General features: G+C 41.0%; 1 protein-coding gene across 1 annotated transcript; it reads left to right on the top strand.

Annotated features, from left to right (window-relative positions):
* Positions 1–2,950: 2,950 nt before the first annotated feature.
* LOC131255308 (disease resistance protein RPM1-like) lies at positions 2,951–5,793 on the top strand. Its single transcript, XM_058256007.1, has one exon. It carries the CDS (start codon positions 3,031–3,033, stop codon positions 5,791–5,793), a length of 2,763 nt encoding a protein of 920 aa, XP_058111990.1. The 5' UTR covers positions 2,951–3,030.
* The last annotated feature ends 4,712 nt before the right edge of the window (positions 5,794–10,505 follow it).

Below are 10,505 nucleotides of genomic sequence, written 5' to 3'. Positions count from 1 at the left end.
CGATGAAGAAAATTATGTTGATCAACCACAAGGATTTGTGGTGGAGGGCCTACAGGACCATCATATAAGAGATCACCTAGAGAGATAACTAGTAGAGATATGCTTCATCCATACAAGCAGACAAGAGGTGGAGAGAGTAAGAAACAAAGGGAGAGATACTCTCACCAAGAGAGCTTGTCTCCCCCGCCACAACATTATCTACAATCTTAGAAAATTATCATTAAGAAAGTCATTGCAGTTTTCTCTCGTAGAATTGTAAAACTTCAATCCAGGAGATTTCTAGAGTGTTCCGCTCTTCATTGATGATCTCGTTATTTTAATGGTTTGGACCATGGGGAACAATACATATGCAAAAATCAAGCACCACTAGTAGGGCTAGTCACAGGTACAATCACAAAGGATGGCTTAAAATGTGTTAGGGCCCACTTGAAGATAAGATACGTTGACTATGGAGGCTTGTGTACAGGACAATCAATGCTTTATTGTACCAAAGGATCGCAGTAAATGTGTTAGGCGCACTTGAAGATATGATACATTGACTTTGGACGCGTGTGTGCAGGACGATCAATGCTTTCTACCCGCACGTTGCTACAAAAATATTTGATTAGAAAGACAAGGCGGAGTGCATTGAGAGTACTATATCGTTTTCAGTAAAATATAGGGTTTTAAAATTTTCTTTACTTTAAAAATAAATAGGTGCTAATCTGTACTATATTTCATGGCTGCTAATCTCCAAAGAAAAATACCGTAAAAATATGTTATAATTATTTTTCCAATATTTAAGGGCACTTTTTTTGATATTTGATCCGACTACATGCATGTTTGATATAAAAATCATAACACCACAATATATTTGTAGGTCCCACCGTGATGCATATCGCTTATCCACACTGTTAATTAGTTATACCTAATGAATTTTTGACATGAGCTAAAAAACGAGACATATGGAAAACCATACCACTAGAAAAAGGGAATCAAATACTTACCATTAAAAACCTCTTAGGCCCACTGTTTATTTTGGTGTGGGCATGTTGAGTGTTCAATCTACTCAGTTTTTGGCTTTAAAATATTGTGTTAAAAAGACTGGATGGAATGGATTTATCATATACATCACTTTAGGGTGAAAAAATTTAAAATAAATCTTGTAAACTGGTTTTCGAGGTAAAAATTATTTAAGATTTTTAAAAGATTTTTAAATGGGTGAAATGGTAATAATTACTCATTTCACAGGTATTTACACGGCCACTGAAAATCAAACACCCAATATCAGTAAATAATGTGGAAGAAAATTTAAAATAATAAAAAACAAGAACGAAATTAAGAAGTAAGAAAGATAAAGCCAAGCTCTTAAACTGTTAATTTATTTTGTAACCTCATTTTATGGCATGGGCCTAAAAATGAGGTAGATCCAAAACTTATGTGGCCTCAAAGAAGTTTTCAACGGTAAGTATTCAATCCCCGTTGCTTTCTATGGTGGGGTCCACTTGAGCTTTAGATTTACCTGATTTTTTGGTCCATGCTCTAAAATAATCTCAAAAAATGGGTGGATGGTGTGGATATAGCCCACACATCATGGTGGGACCTACACAACTTGCTAACATTGAGTGAAATTGGCACGGGACCAGATGAATCCCATCCCACCTAATCCCTTCTAATCCTACTGCCCAAACACGCCCTACGCTTCTGGGTTTGGGTCATGGGTTGGTGCTGTCATGGGTTGGGATCAGGTTGGACACTAAAGTACCCATATTCAGGTGACCTGTGTTAAGGTCTTGCTGGGTTTGGGTCCTTTTGGCCCGAGTTTCATGTTTCATGTTTTAAGACCCAGAAGATGAGTTTGGGTTTTTGTTTTGAAGACCCATACCTAGATCCAATTGGACATGGGTCTAGTTCTTGAAGACCCAGATTCAGTTACGCTCAAGGGTTTTTGGATCTACATTTCGGGTTGGGATTGGGACAGATAAGCGGATTCACATTGCTCACAGGTGTTCGTAAACCGGCTCTCTTACATATCTGCTTAGAAAACCTGATTTTATTTCTATAATCACTAATATATATTAAATACTCATAAGTATATATGCTACTAAAACTAGCTGGACCCCCACCCAGACAATTAAATTCTACCCAACTTTATCAGGTTCATCACATGGACTCAACCCAAACCTGATTAGGCTGATTTTTAACCAAGTACAGGTCCAAAATGTGAGACCCAAATCCAACCCGATTTCGTAATGGGTCTAAAAGATGGGACTGGTATTAGGTTCATCACAAGGACTCAACCTAAACCCGACCAGTTCTAAAAGGCCGGACCCAAATCTTTCCTAATGGGTCTAAAAGATGGGACCAGTGTATTAGATTCATCACATGGACTCAACCCAAATCCAGATAGGCCTGATTTTTACCCAAGTACAGTTCCAGAAGATGAGACTCAAATCTAACCCAATTTCCTAATGGGTCTAAAAGAATAGGACTTGTATCAGGTTCATCACATGGACTCAACCCAAATCTAACCAGGCCCAATTTTTAACTAGGTCCAGGTCCAAAAGGCGAGACGCAAATCCAACCCCATTTCTTAATGGGTCTAAAAGACTGGACCGGTCATCACATATGAATTCAACCCAAACCCCAACAAGTCTGATTTTTAACTAGGTCGAGGTCCAAAAAGCCAGACCCAAATCCAACCCGATTTCCAAATGGGTCTAAAAGATGGGAGCTGGACCCATTCAAATTGGTTCAAGACGTCCATATTCTTCCTTTATTTCTATGTGTGTGTATAAACTAACCGTAGCCTTCAAGTTGGAATTATAAATGGCCCTTGAAAAGTTTCAAATGCAAGATGCTGACAAGGAACCTTTCCAGAAGCTGCTTAGATGGGTTAACTTCCTAATTTCAAGAGTCTTCCTTTCCCTGCACATGGTCCCATTCATTTGACTGGACTGAGTAGCCTGAAAACCATCCGGGTTGTTGGTTTCAACAGTCGCCATTTCCATCTACTATTGTCACGAGAGAGAGAGAGAGAGAGAGAGAGAGATGGCGGAGAGTGCCGTGAACTTCTTGATAAAATACTTGGGGGCTTTGCTGGTGGAGGAAGCGCAGCCGTTGAAGGTGGTTGATGGAGAAGTCCGCGAAGTTAGAGATGAGTTAGAAAGCATCAGATCCTTCTTACGGGATGCCGATGCAAGACAAGATGCTGATCAAGGCCTCAAGACATGGGTGAAACAAGTAAGAGAAGTCGCTTACGACGTGGAGGATGTTCTTGACGAATTCATGCTTGGCCTAGCACAAGAGCAGAGCGGCTCCCATGGATTTGTCGATTTTCTTCATAGACCCATCAAGCGGTTGAAGGCACGCCATCAGATTGCATCGTTGCTACGAGATATCAAAAACAGAATCCGTAAGATTACGGAGAGAAAAGATGCTTATACTCTCAACAAGGAGGAGCAAATTTCAAGCTCCAACAACATGAGTGATGAATGTTATGATCCTCGACTCGATGCTCTTTTCATTGAGGAAGCTGATCTTGTGGGCATCGACCTTCCAAGGAGCAAATTGATTGGATGGCTAGTTAATGGAGATTCGAGACTCTCGACGATTTCGGTGGTTGGGATGGGTGGCCTTGGCAAGACTACTCTAGTAAAGAAAGTCTATGATAACCAACAGGTGAAGAAATGTTTTGAAACATATGCTTGGATCACTGTCTCCCAATCGTTCAAAGCTGAGGAACTGCTTCGAAGCATGATAAAACAATTCTTCGAGGAGAAGAAAGATCCATCTCCCCAAGGATTAGACGCGATGAAACAGGTCGAGCTCATCCAAGTTCTAAGGAGCTACTTGCAGAACAAAAGGTATGTTCTTGTTCTTGATGATGTATGGAGCACACATGTATGGAATTTCATAAGAAATGCATTGCCTGCTAGCAATTATAATAGTAGGGTAATGATCACCACACGGAAAGATGATGTCGCATCATCTTCTTGCGTCGGACTCTCCGATCACATCTACAATCTTCAACCTCTGCCTCCAAGAGAGGCTTGGTCTCTGTTTTGCAAGAAGGCATTCCATTCGAACTACGAGAATTGTTGCCCTCCTGGATTGAAGAAGCTTTCTCAAAGCTTTGTAGATAAATGCCGAGGATTGCCGCTTGCAATTGTCGCATTGGGTAGTCTTCTGTCAATCAAGGACAAGACATATGTTGAGTGGGAGATGATTCATCGAAGCCTTGGATCAGAGTTTGAAAGCGATGACAATCTTAGAAGCATGTTGAAAATATTATTCCTCAGTTTCAATGACTTGCCTTACTACCTGAAATCATGCTTCTTGTATTTGAGCATTTTCCCCGAAGACTATGCGATTAAGCGTATGAAACTAATTCGGCTATGGATAGCTGAAGGTTTTGTAGAAAGAAATGAAGGCAGGTCAATGGAAGAGGTTGCTGAAGGTTACCTCAATGCACTCATCGCTAGAAATCTCGTTCAAGTAGCAGAAAGGAAATCATATGGGAAATTGATCACTTGTCGCATCCATGATCTCGTGCGGGAGATCATTATTTCAAAATCCAGGGAAGAGCATTTCTTTGCATCTTCTGTTGAGCAGAACAAGATACTTTGTAATAGAATCCGGCGTCTGTCTATTTACAAAAGCGGCGAGAAATTTCCAAAATTAGATGGTTTCTGCCATCTTCGCTCTTTGTTCATTTTTGGGGTGGATGGACTATCTATTGGTTCTGCAATCACATGTTTTTCCAGCTTAAAGTTGTTTAAGGTGGTGGATCTTGAAAATGTTTCCATGGATAGCTTTCCTGATGCTTTGACTAGTCTGTTCCACTTAAGATATTTGAGTCTGGAGAATACAAAGATGAAGAAGCTTCCTAACTCACTGGGGAAGCTAAAAAACTTAGAAACATTGAATCTTAAGGGCACCTTTGTATGTGAATTGCCAATTGAGATTCTCAAGCTCCAAAACCTTCGCCACCTTCTGATTTATCGGTATGCTAGAAAGGGGGTCTACTTGCCATTTAATGCTGTGGATGGAATTAAGGTTCCTACTGGAATGGGGAGTATGAGATCACTACAGAAGTTGGCATACATAGAGGTGGAGAGCAGCGTGGTTAGAGAGCTGGGGAATCTCATCGAACTGAGGAAGTTGGGCGTTATCAAATTAAGAACAGAAGACGGGAATGATTTGTGCACTTCCGTCGAGAAAATGAACCACCTTCAAGCCTTTTCTGCAAGATCGATGGATGCGGAGGAGCTTCTTGACTTGCATTCTCTGTCATATCCTCCACCTACTCTTCAAAGGTTGTGCTTGAGAGGGCGTTTGCTCAAGTTACCTGAATGGATTGCCTCACTTGATAATCTAGTCTCCGTTCGTTTGAGGTGGTCTAGATTGAGGGATGACCCTCTCAAAGGCCTTCAATCACTACCAAATTTGGTAGAACTCTTTCTCGAGCGAGCCTACAATGGAGAAAAGTTATATTGCGAGGCAGGAGGATATCCAAGACTCAAGGATTTAAGCCTTCTTGATTTGAAGGAATTGAAGAAGGTGAGAATAGAGAATGGAGCAATGTATTGCCTTGAAAAGCTAAGGATCAGAGGTTGTGAAGAGTTAGGAGAGGTGCCTTTGGGGCTTGAAAATCTCACTAACCTCAAAATGCTCTATCTGGTGGATTTGCCATTTGCTTTTCTGAGGGGGCTAACAAAGGATGGGTTTAATGAATTACTCAATTCCATTCAGCACATTCCACTCATAAGATATATAGATACTAAAAAAAGGAGTCATAGGGACTTTTCATGACTCTGAGAGAACCTTCAGTTGATAATTTTGTTTTCTGTTTTTTTTTTTTCTCATGTATTTTTTTTAGCATTTTTATAGTTGCATAAAGGATGGTCCCTCTTTGGGAAGAGGACCCAGCTGGTCTGGATGGTGGCCTAGGCCTATGTAAGTTAGGAGGTTATTTGTGGCAGAAAATTAAGGGCTGTTACAACTGAATCAGTGGCATGTATTAACACAAATGGACTGCCTCCTTGCCAGTTTTTTTTTTTTTTTCTTTTTCCTAATTGTATAATAGTTTATACAATAGACGAGGCCTGTCGCTTTTCGTGGAGCTTGTCTAAATGAGATTTATATCTTTCCCAATTTGCAAAGTGGTGTGCTCCTAATTTTCTAAAAAGCAAAGTCCCAGTTACAAGTGGTGTGCTCCCACTTTTCTGAAAAGTGGTAGGAAGCTGTTTAATATATAACACTATGGAGTAAGCTTATTTCATAACAACAATGTATCAGGGCTCTTTTTTGGTATACCTTATCATGAAAGTCAGATGACCTGAAAGCCAGTCAAATGCAGCTGTTATTTGAGCTGTCATGTGACTTTGGAGGCTTGTGGGTGATAGCCAGTCAAATACAGCCATTATGTGAGCTGTCATGTGGATTTGGAGGCTTGTGGGTGGTGGTCGCCCGGTGAAAAGGCAGGCTACAGGTGTATCCTCTCTACCCTTCTTTATCATAGGGCGCACATGAACAGTGGATTTGACTATCTTTGATCTCATGTCCTAACCCTGATGACTGCATTTGATGGACAAATATATGTTATATCCACACCGTGCATCCATTTTATGAGATTATTTTACGGCATGAGCCTAAAAACGAGGCAGATCCAATGCTGAAGTGGACCACACCACATAAAGAAATAAGAATTGAATGCCTACTATTGAAAACTTCTTTGTATCAACGGAAGCTTTGGATCAAGATGATATTTGTGTTTTCTCATCGTCCAGGTCTTTGTGACCTTATGAACAGGAATTATCGAGCGAAATAGATGAATGGTGTAGATATAAAACATACATCATGGTGGACCCACAAAAGTTGGTAACATCCACACACCACCAAGGTCCCACATCTGCGTGACGCAGATCCAATACTCAATTAAACACATCAAATAACGTAAGCTATTAGAAGTTTTGGATCAAGCTTTAGATCTACCTCATGTTAGAGCTCATGTCTTCAAAATAAGTTGGCAAAATGAAGGGACAGTGTAGATATAACAAATTCATCATGGTAGGCCCCACAAAGTCTGCAAGCAATCCTTCTTAGAAATGAAGTAGCCACTCACCATATATTGTCAACAAGTGCCAAAGTTGTCTCCTCCCAAGGATTTAATGTGATTCCATTAAAATAGAATATAGATGACTGTATTGGTATAGGATACATACGGACTGCCATGCATACCATATTGGTTGGATATGGGTCATGGACGTCAGCGGCCTCTGTGACAATGTGAGGCCAACCCTGATATTCATGTGAAATCCACTCCGTTTATCAGGTTCACCAGATCATGTTAGCTCATGAGTCCCAAAGTGAAGGAGATCCAAATCTCAAGTGGGGCAGGCCTTAGGAAACAGTAGAGATTTAAAGCCTACCGTTGAAACCTTTGAGGGACCATATAAGTTCACTTATGAACAGTTTAGATGGCATATAAACCTCAGAGTGGGCCCACAAAGGTTTTGACATTGGGTGTTTCCATCTCTGATTTTCCTGTTGTGTTGCCCGTTTGAGTTTTGGATCTGCCTCACTTTCCGGCTCAAGTACTTTTGTGATCTGTAAAAACCGATGGACGGAGTGGATGGCCCCACATTGCTTCCACGTACTAGAACTTCCGGCAGGCAGTGAGTTACGTTCCGTGATCAAAACGGTTCACAAGTGTGTTTTTTCAAGAAGTCTCCAGAGAGAGAATCAGAAAAGTAGCACTGTATTTCAACATGAATGTACGGCTCCGGAGAACTGGCTGAAGTTTTATAACCAACTCATCTGTTTTAAATATTGGGACCCACATGCTGAGTGGACCAGATTTATTTTTGGAAAACATACAGAATGAATTGAGAATGAATTGAAAACACAAATATTAGCATGATTCAAAACTTATGTGCCCCCACGAATATTTCAACTGTGGAACGTTCATTCTCATGTTTTCGGCTCATTTGAGTATTGAATCCGGCTCATTTTTGGCCTCGTGACCTAAAATGAACTCAGAAAACGGATGAACGGTATGGATTTCTTAAAAACATCACAGTGGGCCCATTTGGTTCCCAGCGAAGAAACTTCGTGCGAAAGGTTTTTTTTGCATGAAATCCGCGTGCGCACGTTCCCAAGATCCAAACCGAACGCCGGATGCCTTCCCAGTAATTCCCGCGAAGAGAAATAATGAGGATTGAACATCCACCATTGAAACATCCATGGGCGTACAGAAATTTTGGATCAGACTAACTTTTTTCGTTTTCTGTTTATCCCACCAGGAATAACGTTATGAACGGTATGGATGGCATAAAAACATCACAGTTGAACTCAGGGTAGTTTTGACGGTGGACGTTGAATCTTCACTGTTCCTGTGGTGCGGCCCACTTGAGTTTTGGATCTGCCTCATTGTTCGGTTCATGTACTAAAATGACCTGAAAAAACGGATGGAGGGGGCAGATTTCTCACAAACATCATGGTGGGCCCCATCAAGAGCTTCAGTCGCAAGGAAGCTCCCAGGAGAGAAGCTATCGCAGACAATCCACGTCCAAGATATAAAACCCTTTTCTTAGCTTAAAAAAAAAAAGAGGAGAAGAAAGAAGAAAGAAGAAAAGGCGTGAAAGATCAAATGGTTAGGAAAATTCGAGCCAAGACCCTCGAGAGCGTATCCAATCCTCTCAAGAAATCCGGTAAAGTCTATAATAAGAATGAGGTTAGTATGCAAGCTTTGGTTCTCTTTAATCGCCTGTCCTTTTTTCCTTCATTTTTTTTCTCTTCGATTGCAATCTCATCAAGTACTGGTTGTAAGAATTCTATAAGGTGGGCCTATTGATCAACGGTCTGAATTTTTCTAAGGGTTAGATAATGTGATCGACAATACTAGTGGACCCCACAAAATTGTGATTAATCTAGAATTATATAAGGAGTGGTGCACTACAAATATGTCACATTCACAATGTTCTCGTTGGACCCTCTAAACTAAGCCTACATATGAAGCTTCTATTCCCATCTCCCGAATTCTCTAAAGGGTGTAAGGTGCTGTATACTTGGCAATCACATACGGCTATGTAGGGGTGTACACGAACCGAGCTAACCGCTCGGTTAGCTCGCTCGACTCGACTTGAAAAAGCTCGATTCGACTCGGTTTGAAGTTGAGTTCGAGCTAAGTTGAGCTGATTTTTTGAGCTCGAAAATGAGTTCGAGCCGAGTTTGACCAGGCCCAGCTCGACTCGACTCGACTCGGATCGAATCCAGCTTGAATCGAACTCGGATCGAACTAGTTCGGTGACTCGGTTACTTTGCCATTGATGTTGCTCACCAACTATTTGATAAAATGACTCAACGAAATGTAGCTAGTGGCAAGGAAGGTTTGGATGGTTGGCAAGGAAGGTTTGGCTGGTGGCTAGCAAGGTATGTACATGAAACAAAAACCTTTTTTCTCTCCTTTATTTTTATTTTTATTTTTTATTTTTTATGTTACTTAGAAGGTTTTTGATAAAATACCTGGAAAATCATTGCCTCTATTTGTAAAACAGTAGGATTTTAAAGTTGCATTTCAGGTGTTTGTGGAAATGCCTCAATGGCGAACTCGACTCAATCTTAGCTCGAACTCGGCCCGATCTGGCCCGAGCTGCTGACCAAACTGAGTCGAGTTGACCAGTCAGGCTCGAGGACGGAGCCGACCCAAGTTCAAGCTGAGGTCAACCAGTGTTCGAGCTGAGTCGACCTGAGGCTAGCTCGACTCGATTCGACTCGATGTACACCCCTACGGCTATGGCTTCCTAATCAGGTATGCCTTTTATTCAATTTATTTGATCTCCATACTCGATGCGTAGCTCAATTAGTTTCAATTCTGCATATAGTTTACGGTTGGGGGCCAGTTGTGCATCGAGTATGCTAGATCTTTTTAGTTTTAAAAATCTGTTCTGATCCACCGTTGAAGGGTCAATTTAAACTAAATCCAAACCGTCCGTTATTGGATCAAGAGGACCAGATCAGGACCATAAATTAAGTCATTCCTAAGTCCTAAGGAGCATTTGGATCGCTTCGATGGTGGGCATGATTGCAGATCATTGGACTTGACAATCATGGTTTTCATATGCAAATCCTATTTAGATGTGGTTTTTGACTGATCTTTGATATGTCAAGATTAGTTTCAGAGCTGATGAAAAATTGCGGCTGTCTGATTTGGCAAGCATGGATGACATCCGATTTCACACCTAAAGTCGTCGTACAACAATCATCATGTTTGAAATCGATAGTCATGCAATCATCTGTTTTTGCGGTCGACGAAAATTGGCAGCCATTGCAGACAACAAAATAAGGCTTATCTATCATTCTTGTTTGAAAATCCTTGCCTTAGCTTGAGAAGATAGTGGCAGCCATTAATGGTGGTAATGAGCGATATACAACAGAGAAGATGACTTTCAAACCTTCTCATTGTTGCTATCATGGATTCCTAGGCATGGTGGCCACTTGCAGAGGCATCATGACTTTTCATT

Source organism: Magnolia sinica, chromosome 9 (assembly GCF_029962835.1).
Source record: "Magnolia sinica isolate HGM2019 chromosome 9, MsV1, whole genome shotgun sequence".
In the NCBI taxonomy this organism is placed as follows: Eukaryota; Viridiplantae; Streptophyta; class Magnoliopsida; order Magnoliales; family Magnoliaceae; genus Magnolia; species Magnolia sinica.
Note: the sequence above shows the minus strand (reverse complement) of the source record. Positions and strands in the feature narration are given on the sequence as shown.